Source organism: Mytilus californianus, unplaced genomic scaffold (assembly GCF_021869535.1).
Source record: "Mytilus californianus isolate M0D057914Y unplaced genomic scaffold, xbMytCali1.0.p SCAF_3, whole genome shotgun sequence".
NCBI lineage: Eukaryota > Metazoa > Mollusca > Bivalvia > Mytilida > Mytilidae > Mytilus > Mytilus californianus.
This window is the reverse complement of record NW_026262679.1, coordinates 30,448,455-30,466,564: the sequence shown is the minus strand read 5'-3', so window position 1 is coordinate 30,466,564 and position 18,110 is coordinate 30,448,455. Positions and strand designations below refer to the sequence as shown.

Here is an 18,110-nt window from a genome sequence, read left to right as displayed (position 1 = left end):
CTCAGGTTAGGGTGAAGGTTGGCGCTTGATAAAACGTTTAAACCCTCTGCATTTTTTGCACCTGTCCTGAGTCAGGAGCCTGTTGTTCAGTGGTTGTCGTTTGTTGGTGTGGTTCATAGGTGTTTCTCGTTTCTCGTTTTTTATATAGATTAGACCCGCTGGTTTTCCTGTTTGAATTATTTTACACTAGTCATATTGGGGCCCTTTATATCTTGCTGTTCGGTGTGACCGAAGGCTCCATGTTAAAACTGTACTTTGACCTGTAACTGTTAACGTTTTATACATTGTGACTTGGATGGAGAGTTGTCTCATTAGCACTCATACCACATCTTCTTATTTATATTAAAACTGAAGGGTATATATTCACCACAACAGTTTGTACAAAGACTCTAAGAAATGGATTGAAATGTTTGTCAAATATCCTTTTTCAGTGCCAGAAAAAATATTTGAAAAAGTTCTGCTACAAACCGTAAAGATTATCCACAAATCGAAAAAAGAATCAGTGGTCTTCCCCTGAAGGCTTTAAATTTTCGAACAAACTCATGTGCCGAGTCAGGAATATGACATTTGTTTTCTATTTTAAGGAAATATTGCTTGTTATGCAAATTATTAAATTTCGTAATAAGCAAAAACATTTCCTTTATTATATTAATCATATTTCAGCTCCCGATTTTTAAACAGCCATCTAAACAAACCCAGCTTCCTTTCACTTTATGATACGCTACTGAGAAGTTTTATAGACAGGTATATCAATGAAACCATCCCTTTTAAATGTACTCTTTTGAATTCACGGAAAATATACAACGTTTTCGTATAGAAATATGTATTAATAATCGATGATCATTTTCTCGTCAAATCATACCCCAAGGCACTAACACTTTTGTTTTTGCATTTCATTTATATTTAACATAAAATCAAAATTATTCAATCAAAACAAAATACGTAAAATAACTTTTTATATTTTAATGTGCCGAATATATTTGTTTATTGGTCAACCTACGTTCTTATATTACAGAGATACTAAGGAAGTTATCAAATAATAAACTGTCCCTTCATAAGACATCTTAAAAAATACATATAATTCATAATATAGATTTAAGAAGATGTGGTATGAGTGCCAATGAGACAACTCTCCATCCAAGTGAAAATTTATAAAAGTAAACCATTATAGGTCACAGTACGGTCTTCAACACGGAGCCTTGGCTCACACCGAACAGTAAGCTATAAAGGGCCCCAAAAAATTACTCGTGTAAAACCATTCAAACGGGAAAACCAACGGTCTAATCTATAAAAAAAACGAGAAACGAGAAACACTTATGAACCACATCAACAAACGACAACTACTGAACATCAGATTCCTGACTTAGGACAGGTGCATACAAATGCAGCGGGTTTAAACGTTTTAATGGTACCAAACCTTCACCCTTTTTCTGAAACAATAGTGTAACATCACAACATAGAAAGACACACTATAAAATATCAACTGAAATAGCTTAACTCAATCAAAGGACATATTAACACCATTGAACATACACTGAACAAATAAATTTGACCTATGACACAATGTAAATACAAAATAAATAAACTAAGGGAAGAATAATAAAAGAAACATGTTATATCGGTAAGAAATGTTAAACAATTAAGGAAAAACAATATGCGCGAACAAAAATACCATCCATTTGCAATAACTTTAAACACAGGAAAATGAAAATAATTTTGTTGTTAGGTATACCTGTACAGTACCAATAGAGAAAGGAAATATTTTTACAAAATAAATAATTTTGAATACAAAATAAATAAACTTAGGGAAGAATAATAAAAGAAACATGTTATATCGGTAAGAAATGTTAAACAATTAAAGAAAAACAATATGCTCGAACAAAAATACCATCCATTTGCAATAACTTTAAACACAGGAAAATGAAAATAATTTTGTTGTTAGGTATACGTGTATAGTACCAATAGAGAAAAGTTAAGGTTATAGTACCAATAGAGAAAGGAAATATTTTTACAAAATAAATAATTTTGAATACAAAATAAATAAACTAAGGGAAGAATAATAAAAGTAACATGTTATATCGGTAAGAAATGTTAAACAATTAAAGAAAAACAATATGCTCCTTTTTGCTGTTAACTTTAACTGTTAACGTTTTATACATTGTGACTTGGATGGAGAGTTGTCTCATTGGCACTCATACCACATCTTCTTATTTATATTAAAACTGAAGGGTATATATTCACCACAACAGTTTGTACAAAAAGTCTAAGAAATGGATTGAAATGTTTTGTCAAATATCCTTTTTCAGTGCCAGAAAAAATATTTGAAAAAGTTCTGCTACAAACCGTGAAGATTATCCACAAATCGAAAAAAGAAATCGAATACAGGTAAAAGTACAGTTTTAACATGGAGCCTTGGGTCACACCGAACAGCAAGATATAAAGGGCCCCAATATGACTAGTGTAAAATAATTCAAACAGGAAAATCAGCGGGTCTAATCTATATAAAAAACGAGAAACGAGAAACACCTATGAACCACACCAACAAACGACAACCACTGAACAACAGGCTCCTGACTCAGGACAGGTGCAAAAAGTTAAAGTTACTTTTTTTCAAATTAAGAAGTGAACACTGTGTTGGATACCGCAGCAACGAAGAAACTTGTGGTTCCACCGGGTACATACTATAGAACCTGAACGCCGTACAATTACATATCATTGACCAAAATGTACAATGACCTGCAAACGTTTCGTATCTGCATTCCCTGGAGAGATGCTAGTTTGTTTAGCGAAATATATCGTTTATTCTTTTATTACATTGTAAATATTTTCATTATTTTAATATCTATTTACTAAACAGTGTGTTTATTTTTCATTGTCAGGTATTTAATATATATGTTATGCCTGCTCCGTACACCTTTCCAATTAAAGTCCTTATAGGATATACTTATGAGCAAAATGTTCTAAACGTTTGTTTTTTAACTCAATAAAAGATCACAGTAGCATGATAGACATACCTCTAGGATACCCCAACAAAGCCTGACAAATCTGTCGACCTGCGATCATACACACTTCAATTGGTAAGATTTGATTAACTTGTTTGTCCTTTTTCTTTTTCTCCTTTTTCTTTTTCTCCTTTTCCTCGGGAAAGCATAAATCCTTAAATTGCTTAATGACTGGTGAGGAACCCCACTTAAAATAAATTTGATTTACATATTTGAAATATGTTATACAGGGTACGTTGTATTATATTTTATGCTACCCATGCATGCGTTGACCAAATTCATATTTGGTGTTTCCAAATGATCCATTTAACTTATACTTAACTAATGTATCAGACATAAAGGATTTTTTTTCCATTGGAGTTAATTTCCTGTGTATTTTGTTTCTTATGTACTTGAGAAAATTGTAATGTGAAACATTTCTCATCACCCATAACAAATGTATTACTAAGGATTCACCAATTTTCGTGGATTGAGAAAATCTTACATTTTTGTGGATATATGATTTTGTTGTTTTGCCAAAGTGTGCTTATATTCCTATAATTCATTTGTAATTCGTTGAACATTTAAATTCGTTGTTCCCAGGTACGAACGAAATCCACGAAAATTGATATTCAACGAACACTAATGCATTCACAGTATATGTTTGTCTGATAAGCCCTATGTTTAAGTTAAGTATATTATCTAGTCCCTCTGGATTATTTCTTACATTCAGCCGCTGCATATAAATAGAAAAAAATAAACATTATGTGTTTTCTCGCATAGTCCTTTAAAAACGTGATTTTTTTCTTAACCGGGAAATTTCACAATATTCATAATATATTTTCCTTAGCCCTAACGGAACTGAGATGTCTTCTCAACGCTATGATGAGACACGTGTTTTTAAGTGCAAAATTGGTAGGCAAGAGAGATAAGTACAAATTACGTTAAAAAAAAGTAACGGGAATCTATATTTGTTGGACCAAAAAATACTGTCCGAATAATTTTTCTTTAATTCTAGCAAGGTTTCGTAAAAAAAAAATCAACTTTCTAAAGTCTGTATCTCAAAAAAGGATACCATTGTCGCCTATGGTGAAATTAATTGTTTATTGCAATCTATATGACTTTTATTATCTTTTAATGTCCATATTGGGTCATATAGCTCCAAATGGGTCTACGAATTTCGGCTTTAAAATGTTAGGTTTGGGCGTTCTAAATAAAAATCAATTTTAAAAGCCTTTTGGAAGCAAGAAATTTATAAAATCTTCTAATGTGTCTGCGATTTTTTACATACCTGGCTTTCAAATGTTAAGGCTTGATATGTGATGTACATTTTCGTATTATGCATATGTATAATTCAGATAGGTGTTTTTTTTTTTTGTGTATTTTAAAAATACCATTTCACAAATACAAATAAATACTCTTTAACATATTCGTATAGTATGATTGTTTGTGCAATATGGAAAATATAGGTAGAAACAATACTTGGTTTCTTAAATATTTTAACAATAACCACGTCAGAATGTTATTTTACCTTAAAAACATTTCGAAGGGCCGTCTTTGCTTTTTGTTGAGATTGAATCGTTTCCTGAAATTGAAAAAAGCATTTAAAAGTGAGAATGACTGAGTCAACGCACTAATGTATTGATTTTTTTTGCGAAATAAAATGTATATTCATATTAATTCAAGTGTTCTGGCGTAAGTGTGTCAATATTTATACACGAATTCATTTCTGTATGCCCTAGATATAACCTGAACACCAGTATTCAACCCATATTTCTTGGCTAAATGGCTTGTTTTGAGCAGCCTTTATTCTATTTATGTATTGTTGTGTGGACAGTTATTTGACTTGTCGTGATGATGGGTTTTTTTCTTTTTGTCATAGTGTTGTTTTTTCTTCGACCTATGATTATGTATTTGACTCTTAAGTATTTAATTTTTTCCTGTCGTAAAATTTCTTAAGATTTTTCTCTTCTTTATTTTACAAACATTCGTTTGTGTATTTATTTGTTGTGTTGCTAAAACCAATCAAAAAACCCAGTAACAGTAAGCTGTAAAAACCCGATATAAAAAAATCTGAAACAATCTAATGGAAAGAAACAACGGCATCTTAAAATGGGATAAAAGCAACAAGCTTAATAAACTCTTCATAAATCGTGAAAATTCAACCGTTAAAACAAAACAAAAAGCAAAATAAAAGCATGTAATTGATTTACATATACCGTATAAATATGAGGAAAGTATTTATCTTCAAACTCTACACCTTCTTCTTCTAATAATACCGACACATATTCATCTCTGTCAGCTACAATAGCTGCTTTCAACAGCATATTGAAATTCTAATAAAATAAAGAACGATATATTTGCCTTTCTTAATGCAATATATTTTGCAATAATAAATACCAATATTTTTAGCGTATACATGATACCAGGCATACGTTCATTTTAATGTCAACACGCTGTTCTATTTTAAGGATTTAATCAATATCCATAAATGTATCTGTCAAGAGTATCCACTTGGATATGGAGTATATATTTCCAAGTTGATTGATATAGTACAGATGCATTTCCTACCACTATTTCCTAGATAAATTATTTAACGAAGTATTAAACTAATTGCAAGGGCTCCAACTGGTAAAGTTGAAGTTCTCGCTTCGAAAGTTATACGCACGCCATCCCGAGTAGGTTTTAGACGATAAAGTGTTCTCAAAGTATCGAAAATAAAAGTTAAAAATATACGTTTAAAAAGGGCGAATTTTCAGTATATTGTGTAATTTTTTTTATTTCTTTTGACGCCCATCTTTCGGAAAACGATGTGACAAGATATACTCGTTTTAAAAACATTTATCAAAAAGTTTGGTCGAATGTGTTTTGCTGAATTTGTTTGGTCTTTATAATATAAAATGATTTTAAGATATCTGATAATATACTCCCTACTTATTTTACCCCTAACATTTATCATTAAAAGAAATTTGGGGAAACTAGGGATATACCTAGGAATACAGTTAGACTTTCGATTACATTGACGAAAAACAAACGCTCATCCCAAAATATAAAAAAGTAATTATAGATATACCTTGTAAAACCAATTGATTTTTTTTGTTATGTAACTAAGTCTTTCCGACTACACACCAATGCAGCATTAATGGTCACAACAGGACGAATTTTCGTTCCCTTTTCTTAATTTTCCTTTCTTTGGATGGCGATGTTCCTTTGGCACCATCTTACGGTGTTCATATTTCATAACTCGTGCGCTATGCCCGTGTCTGTTGTGACGTTTTAGATTTTGATGAACGTAATTTATGTATTACTGATAAATTATTAAGTCAGGGATTTCGTTACCACAAATTACTTAAAACCTTTACTAAATTCTTCCATAGATATAAAGATTTGGTTTTAAAGTTTGGTTGTACCTGTTGAAAACTTTTTTAAAACGAGATAGCACATCCTCATTTTTACGGAGATGTTGTTTACCGTGCAAAATATTTAGAAACGATCCTGGTAAAATTATCAATCCTCTAAATAAACTTATTCTAAAAGGCTTCCAATTCAACACTGTAATTAGATCTTTGAATATTGTTTTTATTGGTATTAATATTGATTTTGCTATCAGAAAATTAAAAACAAACTAAATATTAGTGTTATATACATGCACTTTCATGGATCTACAATCTGTCTATACCTGTATCTTGGCATTGCACAAGGTCATGTTTTTTCTCTGACTGTTTATGACGTCTTTACACTAAATCCATTGGATGTTGGATGTGTACTGATTGATAATTTAGTCTTAGATGCATGATTTTTTTTATTAGTTGTTATTGGCTTTGAACTAGCTGTCAGTAACTGCGAGTACTCTCAGATCTGTACTTAGTGTCTTTTTGTTGTTGGGATGTACAAGTACCCGGCCTCGTCCACTCTGTGTTTTTGTTAGATGTATTTCTATTTGTATCTATCTGATGAGTTAAGCCTTTTTCAACTGATTTTTATAGTTCGTTCTTATGTTGTACTGTTACACCACCGTCCCAGGTTAGGGGAGGATTGGGATCCCGCTAACATGTTTAACCCCGCTACCTTCTGTATGTATGTGCCTGTCCCAATTCAGGAGCCTGTAATTCGTAGGTTGTCGTTTGTTGCTGTGTTACATATTTGTTTTTCGTTCATTTTTTGTACATTAATTAAGCCGTTAGTTTTCTCGTTTGAATTGTTTTACATTTGTCATTTCGGGGCCTTTTATAGCTGACTACGTGGTACGGGCTTTGCTCATTGCTGATAACCGTACGGTGACCGATAGTTGTTAACTTCTGTGTCATTTGGTCTCTTGTGAAAGTTGTCTCATTGGCAATCATACCACATCTCTCTTTTTTATATTGAATCGCTGAATTGTATATGTCACCAATATATTATCATTTCTTTGTATTTTTTTCCAATGACGTGTTCAAGCTTTACTCTATAGAACTCTGTTGTCTTGTATATGGTGTTAATACTGGATGACTCTTCAGATACATAATGTCGCCCACCAAAATATTGTAGAAAACCTTATGTGTTCCCCGAGAAACAAAGTACTTCTCTTTATGTTAAAACCAAAATTGTGTCTTACCTTATTTTAGTATAGCAAAATCAGCAAAAATTGTGTTCAGAGGGTAATCAACGGCGTGCTTGAAAATCACGAGAAAATGCGATAAGCAAGTTACACAATATAAAAAATTAAGCCCGCCGTAGAGCAGTGCTTTTGAAATATTTATGTCTTTCGTTTTAACGATTACACTTTTGTATCCGAAACTGCACCCTAACCGACTAAATAATGTGTGATTGTTTTTTAAAATGTCTTTTCGACTGATATACATTTGCACCTTATATCCCTTTTAATCAGCGGACAATTATGCGGATAAACTTTATGTGATCGTAATAAGTCCACTCGAAAGTACAATTTCAAGAAAACTGTACCGATGTCAGTTCATGAGTTACTGGTCATGGTTCGACCAGACCAGACCCACCCATATTCATGGGAGAGAAAGAATGATCGACACCATGAAAAAACGTCTATACTCGAATGATTCCAATGATCTCTGTAAAAATTGCGCAAACAAAAAATTAACTCAAAACCAGGTAGTCATTTTCCCCTGCGTCGTTGAAGGCGAAAGAAGGTCTAGAAATCGCTCGACTCTGTCCATTCGTCCATCGATCCGATAGACCGTGCATACAAAACTTTTCTCAAAGATTTCCTGTCCTCTATCGGAGGAAATGATCTTATATAAACTTTTAAAAGAAAAGAGATGTAGCTAGATTAGCTTGATTGAGGACAACACACATGATACATCAAAGACTGTCAATTTGGTCATGGTTCTTTTAATCTAACAATAGAGAACAGCAGGGAGTTTCTGATGAGCTTCATCTATGGGTTTATACATCTATGGTCTGATGAATATTCGACGCAAAGATGTTAAATAAGGGCAACAGTAGTATACCGCTGTTCATAATTCTATTAAGCAAAAACAAATGTAACAAACCGAGAGAAACACATCAACAATAAGAGAAAAGCAACAGAAACACTGAACTACAACAAGACCTAACGCAAATATACATAGAAATGGACTGTAGAAAACAACTTCAATATTCCTTACTTGGTACAGGACATTTAAAGAAAAAATTGATGGGTTGAACCTGGTTTTGTGGCAAGCCAAACCACCCGATTAAATGATAATGTTTAAAATACCGCTAAAATGACAACACTATGTGACAGGAATACAGTACAAACAAACGCAAGAACACTCAGCACAGAGAAATCCATACACAAATAATATAATAGTACATTACAACATGTAAACCGCAGAATAACAACGGACACCTCCCATGAATTTTCGACAGCACACAAGGACACCACAAACGAAATATAAACTGTGCTTCACATGAATGGATCAAAGTTACAAAAATTGATAACAGATAACAGTGTTTTTTTTCGTATATTTTGTATTCTTTTTATACCCAAAACGGGGACAAGGGTTTGTCCGATTCAGGAAAAAAATTAATAAGAAATATATACCAATCGACAACCAGTCGGCAACTATGATGTCATGAACTATAAATAGTTTTTAAGCACCCAACCTCTGTATCCTCTCATTCTCTTAAAAAAAATCGGCACCCTTTCTTTACACGTAGCAAATGACAATAAGAATTTTTGTTATGTCTCATGTAAAGTTTATTAAATGATGTTTGTCCATTCGAATCTATTTTATACTCTGTACATTAACAGCATGTTGACACTGGATAACACCATGGACAATAATCAATGTGTACACATTACTTCATATATTTCTTAAAAACTCCGTTATTCAACTATCATAAAAAAACATCATAGGAGTAAGACTTTCCTTTAGGAACGACGGTTTTTATTTGCGCTTTGAGACGACCCAAGATTTAAATCCTAAATGTACCTAGAAGTGTAATTGTAATCCTAATCGTAGGTGTATGACAGTTTCCGGAAATGTCGAGTTAGACTGATCATTGTTATTGAATCTGGCGCTGTTCGACAGTGTTAAGAGTTTGAAATAGTGTTGTCAACGGTTTAACCGGTAAACTGTCGGAAAGACAAAATATCGAATACAAAATACGCTTCAATTTCACAAAATTATTAACACCCAAATCTACCATAAAACCATGTGTGCTTAAACAACATTGTGAAAGAAGTCCATAAAACATATATTTTAGCTGGTTCCCATGCCTTTCAGTTAGGAGATGCTGTAATGTACCGGGATCCATTTTCCCCATGTTGGAGGCAGTATTTTTCTATGACCAATTTCAACACCCTGAAACTTATGAATGCAGAAAACAACGAGATAAAGAACGATGATTTATTGAATAATCAAGTGTTGAAGCTTTAGTTACTCATCAGTACTTGAATTTACAAGAAACAGTTTGTGGATTATTCAAAATGGAAAATCATAAAAAGTCCATATTTTAAAAATTATCTAGAATTTGGTCCATTAAAAATATAAAGATAACTCCCTATGTTTTATTAATTGGAATACTTAATTATGCATTTTAGCTAGTAAACTTGCTGGGGTCTCATTGTAGTACATTCTAGAATTCTACTCTAAAAATGACTAAATTTACATTTTCTCTCAATAAATCAATGAATTTAAGAAAGGTATTCTGTAGATAATTTTGGAAATGTAAGTATTTCTTTTTCAAAAGCACTATAATATTTAACAAAAAAAGTCACATTTTTTTTAAACTTACCAGCTCTCTGTCCATTAGAATATAAACATATGTCTATTTGGTTATTTTAAGTGACAGAGTTAAAACTAGAATTCTCCTTGAATAATGTTCAAATTTACAATTTTAAATATCAATCTGTAGATAATTTTTTGAAATGTATATATATAAATTTTACTTTTTTAAAAGCATTATTATACTTAACACTTAATCAATTGGCGTCAGTCATCCGTTGTGGGCGTCCGTTAAATTTTACAAAAATCTTCTCCTCTGAAACTATTGGGCTAAATTTAATCAGATTTGGCCACAATCACCATTGGGGTATAGAGTTTTAGAAATTGTGTGCAATGACCACCCCCTTCTTTCCAACCAACATAACCGACAAGGCTAAAAATAGAACTTACGGGGTTAAATGCAAGTATTGTCTATTATATTGAAAACTGCTATAGATAGAGAAAATCTGACAGGGGCAGGAATTTTCAAAATGTTGAGATTTCCCTACAATCTGTTTACGTCAAAACTGTCAGACGAGCTTGTGTTGGAGTTTTTGCCCTTAAATGACATAATTTGTGCCTATTATTTTAAACTCTGCAATAGGGAGGGTTGAGCGCTCACAAACGTGTTTAACGCCGCCACATTGTTAATGTGCCTGTCCCAAGTCAGTTACCTGTAGTTCAGTGGTTGTCGTTGGTTCATGTCTGTCATGTTTGTTTTTCGTAAACTGTTTTGTTATAAATTAGGCCGTAAGTTTTTTCAATTGAATTGATTCATATTTTACCACATCTCCGTATTTTTATATAGACATGATTCTTAGACTGTCAAAATGTAGTCAAACTTAAGAATTCAACTGCCAGTAGTATTTCAATGAAGTCTGAATCATGTCCTACATCAGCTTCATCAATTGTTTCCACTTTATTAGAATTGTCCACCTATTCATTTGTTTTCTTTAAAGTTAATTTTCAAAAAAAGCGTCTGATCTAATTTGATGATAACCATTCTTTTGGTGAAAACATTTTATATGAAGTAGTTTTTAGGGCGATCGCAAATGCCTTCATAACAAGTCTTTTTCAAGTTTTTTTTCTCCTTGCTCAAAAAAGCGTACAATATAAAAATAAAAAGATGTGGTATTATAATAACATCTCTTACAACTATTTTGGGCCTTTTCAAAACCCAGCCTTTAATTATCAAATCTTCATGGCTTTCTTATTTTATTTGGGAAATCTAAAAAGCTGACATTTACATGTACAATGTTTGTCGAAACTTTCTGATCGAAACTTTCAAAATATATTTCTGTAAATTAAAAAGTTTTGCAATATGAATAACACAACAGATTTTTAATGTTACCCGTCTACTAAATTTTTGTTCAAGGCTCATTTTCAAACTTGACCGGTTGTCTGTAGAAAGCTACTGCATAAATGTTATCCAAATAAGATAACGATTAATTATGCTAGAAAGTGTACAATCCGGACCAATGCTCGGACGGACAGACAAACGCACAGCATTTATATATTCCCGGCCGCAATGTGATGCTGAGGGAGACAACAAGAACAGATATGGGGTATATTTCAAGGAGACAATAGTCATCTCAGAAGTTAACTAACCAAAAATTTACACTCAGAGGTCACCACACGATCTGCAACAAACAGGGAAACCCACACCATATAGTTAGCCCTATATGGCCCAGACTGTGACATGACCTAAGTTACATTTCATTTTTTGTACAATATTCAATATAATTTATAAAATACAAAATATATGTTACACTTAATTGGTCTAGTCATGATATATTTATTAGAGTACATGGTTTAGGGGTGAGTATCTGAACAGATATATAAGGGGCACGAACCACAGCAAAAACATATATGGTGTACTCAAAGGTGTTGCCTTGCTGATTGAGAATATATATATAATTTAGAGGTAGGGATATGAACATATTTCAAGCTATTTTACCATCAATGGTTATAGGGGGCAGGGCATGTCACTCATGATGAACTAGAAAAGCAATTAAGATTAAATATGGGTTAAGAATGTAGTTCTGAACCCTATTTTAGATAAATCTAAATACCAACATTATTTTATGAGGGACGGAGCAGGACCCCCAAGGACAAACCCTTAGCTGCACTGAAAAGGTCTTGCACGTTCTGTGGCCTATAAATTGCTTACTTCCCCTTCATTTTAACTGACGGGGATAGTTGTCTCATAAGCAATCAGTCCACATCTCTTCATTTTCATTTTAACATGACAAGAAAGAATATGTTTGATTTTAGGGTGACATATGAAATTAAATATTTGACCTTGACTTTTTATTTGACCTTCAAGGTCAAAGATCAAGGTCATCATCCATGGTACGCGACACATGATATTGAGGTGCTGCACTTTTGTGTCAAGTATTAAAAGACTTTGTCAAGGGAGAGGCAAAGGTGTGTTCCAGATAAGAAAATGTAACAAAATCAAGTTTTTTTACCTTGATGTCAAAGGTCAAGGTCATCTGACGGTTTTCATTTTGATGAGATACAATGTTTTATTGTAATTCACCTAAATGCCAAATATCATAAGCCAGTGTCAAAAGATAAATAAGTTTTCATAATTAAATACACGGATTATTGTGAAAAATATGTGAAAATTACTCCTTTTTATTCCGTTGCCATGGTAACGGTGTAGGAGACCCCAGCTCAAAAATCATAAAACTTATAGCACACATGTAAACCTTCATAGAAATATTTAAAACATTGAAAAATGCATTGTACTTTTCAAGATTTCCTGTCTTTTTGTTGATCTTTTTAGGAAGTATAAAAAAAAAATGTCCAAAATTACCTTTTTAGACCGGCCAGTCCCAAAAATATAACTATACTCAAGCAAAAACATTTTGTCAATTTTCGAAGGACAAATGATGCTTGTTATGAAAATCAACTCAAATATCAGCTGAACATAACCATATCTAGTATATTCAGAGTAACAAAATTGTGTAATTTTTGTGGAAATTTTGGGAAATTAAGCCTTTTCTAATATATGGCGCTGCAAAATCTAAAAAAAAGCCTTAAATCAATTTTTAAAGTTAGAATTTTTTTCTCTTGACTATCATAACATATGTGCAAAATTTCATTACATTTGGTTGACATGTCATGTGGACCCACTTATAAGCCTTTTGCATGGTTCTATCAAAGACTGGGTGTTAAGCATAAAGACAAATTGTCTATCAGCTTGGGACAGGATATGAAGTGCACATTATTTGCATACATGTAATTTGAGCTGTTGTAAGCTGATTTTTTTTTTTTTGGTTAACATCTTATTCATGTTTGATTTAATATTGCGTAGACCTACATTTAAATATGCTACCTCCATCGTCCAGTGCTTTGTCATACTTTAAACGAAATGCAGTCCCAAAAAAAATAAATGGCGAATCATGTGAATGGAATAAATCTATACTGGATGGTACGAGTAACACGCTTATATTAATCATCCCAATACTCCAGAGAATTTTCTGAGACACCAGTGAAAATGAAACAATGACCGATTTCAGGTTTTGTCAATTCGACGAGAACAAGAAGATTTGTATATCCTAAATCTGAAGTTATTACAAAATCCGTAGTAGATATGTGAGTATTGGATAATTTTAACTAAAAATTTACAAAAAAAAGCTCAAAGCCTAAACTGCAATGTATCGTATCATAAAACCGTGCATTGAAGAGTACTGTAGGTAAGGCGTTCACACTTCAACTTTACTACCGGTTAACCGGTTAATCGGTCGAAAGATTATCCGAGTAACTGGTTATGCAAAACTGTTCACTTTGACAAGACTAGTTTTAAAGGACAAATTCGTCTACCTCACAAACTTTACTTCAACTCTATAATTCACATACTAACTTGTTAATACAAAGAAAGCATATCTGTTTTGAGAATTGACGAAAATGGGTGAAAATATTTTTATTTGCTAGTCATGTTTGTCTGTTTTATATTTGAAATCAAATAATTATACTACCAAATTAAAACGAACTGAAGTAATGGAGAAATGATTCATCGTTGCGACTGTCCCAAGTCAGGAGTCTCTGGCCTTTGTTAGTCTTGTATGTTTTTTTTTAATTTTGTTTCATTAATATGTTTCGGAGTTTAGTGTGACATCAATTTTCGCTGAACTAGGTTTTTGTTTAAGGGCCAGCTGAAGCCCACCTCCGGGTGCGGGATTTGCTCGCTGTGTTTATGACCCATTGGTGTCCTTGGGCTGTATTTTTGCTCTTTGGTCGGGTTGTTGTCTCTTTGACACATTCTCCGTTTCGATTCTCAATTTTATTAGTTATTGGATGGTGACTAGCGCAAATTATGTTAGTACGGGCAAACAAAGGACGGAAACAAAGATATATGTGTTGCATGTGTACTTAACATCTTGTATTTCAATTCCAACAGGCAAGCCAAAACTCTAGAAAACAAAAACTGCGAATATGCTTATTTAAATCTCTTTCATGAAATTGTTATTGTCTAATCTATCAAATAGTAGATATCTGGCACAACCATAATCAACGGATTTGTTGAGAGGCGAAAGATACCAGAGGGACATTCAAACTCATATTTTGAAAATAAACTGACAACGCCATGGCTAAAAAAGTAAAAAGCCCAACAGACACACAATGGTACAAAAAACACAACATCGAAAACTTAAGACTGAGCAACACGAACCCCACCAAAAACTGGTGGTGATCTTGGGTGCTCCGGAAGGGTAAGCAGATCCTGCTTTACATGAAAGAAAAAAAGCTATCTATGATAATTGATACATTATAAGATTTAATGTTATGTCGCTTATTATGCAATGTATAGTTTATAGATAATTTGCAATGTCACTCGTATGTTACAATATATAGTGCATTTTTTAAGAACAGTAAGGTTAAGAAATAATCGTAAAAGCAAGTTTTATTTCCCTTTTAACTTTGGACATTTAAAAGTTTTAACAATAATACGTAAATAAACGCATTAAAACAATTTTTAAAATCAATATTATTTAAACATAAAATTGATGCAAACATAACACTACCTCTATTGTAGCCCTTTTCTCTCCTTGTATTTCTTGTATAAGCTGATATGCAATGTAATAATAAAGTGGTAAAGATGATGGAGTCAGTATTTCCTTAATGGAATCCTTAAATTTCCGATTATCAGCTCGCAATGTCCCGCCCATAGCATTTATAGATACTGATGTTGGATTGACTTTTTCTTTCATATTTGGTTCAACTGGTAACGGAAATTGATCGTCGTTGATACAAGCATGGTAATAGCTTTGTACTATAAAATATTTATTTAGAGAACTTAAGTCAACACCTTTATTCACAATTAATGTCTTAATACTGTTCCTAAACATTTCAAACCTTTAAAGATGGTAAATGATTGATTAAATTATTAGTGGTATATTTAGTAACATTTAAATTCAACCTGCTTCCAATGTTCCGAATATATTTCAGGCGTCATAACGTTATTTTCACCACCATTAGCAATTACTGTGTGAATGTCAGTACAGATTTCTTATCAAAGCCACGATAAAATAATTTCTGATAAAATGTCATTTGTATGATATATTTTTACAATGGTCGAAGTGTAGATACGTCAAATCGTATAGCATGTGGTACTGTAGACCAACCTATTTTCGGGGATAACTTTGTGGCGTCTGATCGACTTCACGGTTCTTTATTTTCATGCGTTGGTGCATTTCAGCAAAGATCTAAATTTAATATAAATTGCTAAAAAAGGCTAGAGGAATTAACAAAAAAAAAAAAATAATAGACATAAAAACACAAAATTTGATGAGAGGAAAAGCTTTAGATGAATATTACAATGATAATACGAAAACTCAAAATTCTATACCTGGTTTAATTTGGTCATTTTCTAAGTTGCCATAAATCTGGTCGTCATCTTCAGGTTTGTTTCGAGACCATCCGCTAATGATCGCTCTTGTTACTGCATCTGTAAACTCTTTAGGCTGTGTTTGTTTGTTTATATCAATTATCGTTAGCTGTCATGATAAAATAATTCATTCATTCTACTTTTCTACCACAGTTGTGGTTTGTGCAGTTTATACATAAACATGATTGCTGGAACAAGAGGACGCTTCAGCAATAAATATATATACCATATGTACGTCTTGATTTCCATTGAGAACTGTGATTGACAGTGTTCAAGTTTTATCTCATCTTTTTATGCACGATTTAAAAAACACAACTAAATGAAACAACCAAACAAAAACAAAAACAAAAAATGAATAGCTATATGACCTTTACCTTTGACCATGAAGCTCAATACAGTTTTTATCACCATTTGTCTTTAATGTCTTGTAACATGAAATGTCATCTATCTATTTACAACTTACCAAGCATTTGTTTTCTTTTATTGCTTTCATGATTGACTCGAGATCATTTCGTTGATGCTTTTGTGAACCAGAACCTTTGCTGACAAATTCTCTTTTCATAAGGTCATGAGAAGAAATACCAAATAACAGTGGTGTTTTGTACTTGATATATTCAGATATACTTATTTTATCGCTGAAAGAACATTTTAATATGTTTAACGTTTTATAATGACAAGGTACGATAAAAAAGACAAATTCATCTGACAATCAAATATTTCAAACTATTTCATATTATCAAAATTGATTAAAATGTACCCTTTTAATAAGATATACAGCCATGAAACTGCAATAAATTCTATTACAATGGCAATATTGTACAAAATATAGACTATTTGACCAGTACACGCTCAGAAATAATATAGAACACAACCGTCGCCGAAAAAGTTATTCAAACAGTGAGTAGTATTATGTGTTTCATCATTCTCTTGTATAGTTTGGTCGAGGCTTGTGCACTTTGTTAATTCAGCCAATTTGTTAGAATTATCTAATTTTAGCGAAACATCTGACAAATATCGCTTATAGCGCCACTTTAAATGCATCGAAGTCAAATTGTAACATCAAGAATATTCATATTCTTTGAAACGCCTATCTTTTTATGGTTAATGACATATAACACTGTGAATTTACTCGACAAAATCAACCCCAACGTGTACTTTATCCTTTTCAAGTGATAACATTATTAATACACTTGAAGTATGCAACAAACTTCCGATATGTATTGGTTTAGGGATCAAAGCTTATAAAAATTGTTAAGTACCTTAACAAAATATGTTGAATATGGTATTATAATGAATGTTGTACAATGTAGAGTAATGGTACCGTAAACATTTATAGGAGAGTCAATACTGCTTATTTCTTTTTTTATTTATTTAATTATCTAGAAATATCATATCTTACTTCTCAATGAATTCAGCAATAAAGTCAGCTGCTTTTCCCGAACCTTTTACAATCAGTATAGGCAAGTCTTGCTTCAGAACTTGGTCAACAGCTTCTATTGTATCTAAGTCACCTTCTGCTACTATTGTTAGAACTGGAACATTCCATTGCACTAATAATATGACAAACTGTATTATTCGTTATAATTACAAAAGTTAACAAGGTATTTGTTTTAATTATATAATGTAACAATGTATCTATAAAGGACTTTCCGTTTTGAGTATCCCTTGGAGTTCGATTCGATATTTTTGTTTTAATTTATTTTTTGTTATAACAATATAATGTTAAAATATATTTGATGTCGAACTGTGAGTCTCATCAGTTATACAAAAAATGAATCTTAATATTTTATTGTATTTGAAGAAATAAGTTGCGTCGAGTCGATCCGGAAAAATATCTTCATGCAACATAGATTGTACATTTGAATCTGTGAACAAAGGTTAGGTTAAAGTGTTGACATTTAGTGATAAGATCCCCCAATATAATTAAAGAACAAAAATGTTTTGGTGTGTACAGAGAGTTGATTAAGACACTATAAATATAAAGATAAAAAGACTGGTATGATTGTCACTGAGACAACCATCCAGTAGAAAGAT

At 32.3% G+C, this 18,110-nt stretch overlaps 1 protein-coding gene across 6 annotated transcripts in view; it reads right to left on the bottom strand.

Moving 5' to 3' along the window:
- Positions 1-18,110, bottom strand: part of LOC127734325 (transient receptor potential cation channel subfamily M member-like 2) — a 571,123-nt gene that overhangs the window by 309,149 nt on the left and 243,864 nt on the right. For all 6 annotated transcript variants that reach the window (XM_052244165.1, XM_052244164.1, XM_052244163.1 and 3 more), the window contains 7 exons: positions 17,476-17,626; positions 16,540-16,711; positions 16,038-16,185; positions 15,214-15,461; positions 5,201-5,317; positions 4,513-4,566; positions 3,015-3,189 (listed from right to left, as the gene is read on the bottom strand). In XM_052244165.1, the coding sequence (XP_052100125.1) occupies positions 3,015-3,189; positions 4,513-4,566; positions 5,201-5,317; positions 15,214-15,461; positions 16,038-16,185; positions 16,540-16,711; positions 17,476-17,626 (1,065 nt within the window). The remainder of the gene's footprint in view (positions 1-3,014; positions 3,190-4,512; positions 4,567-5,200; positions 5,318-15,213; positions 15,462-16,037; positions 16,186-16,539; positions 16,712-17,475; positions 17,627-18,110) is intronic.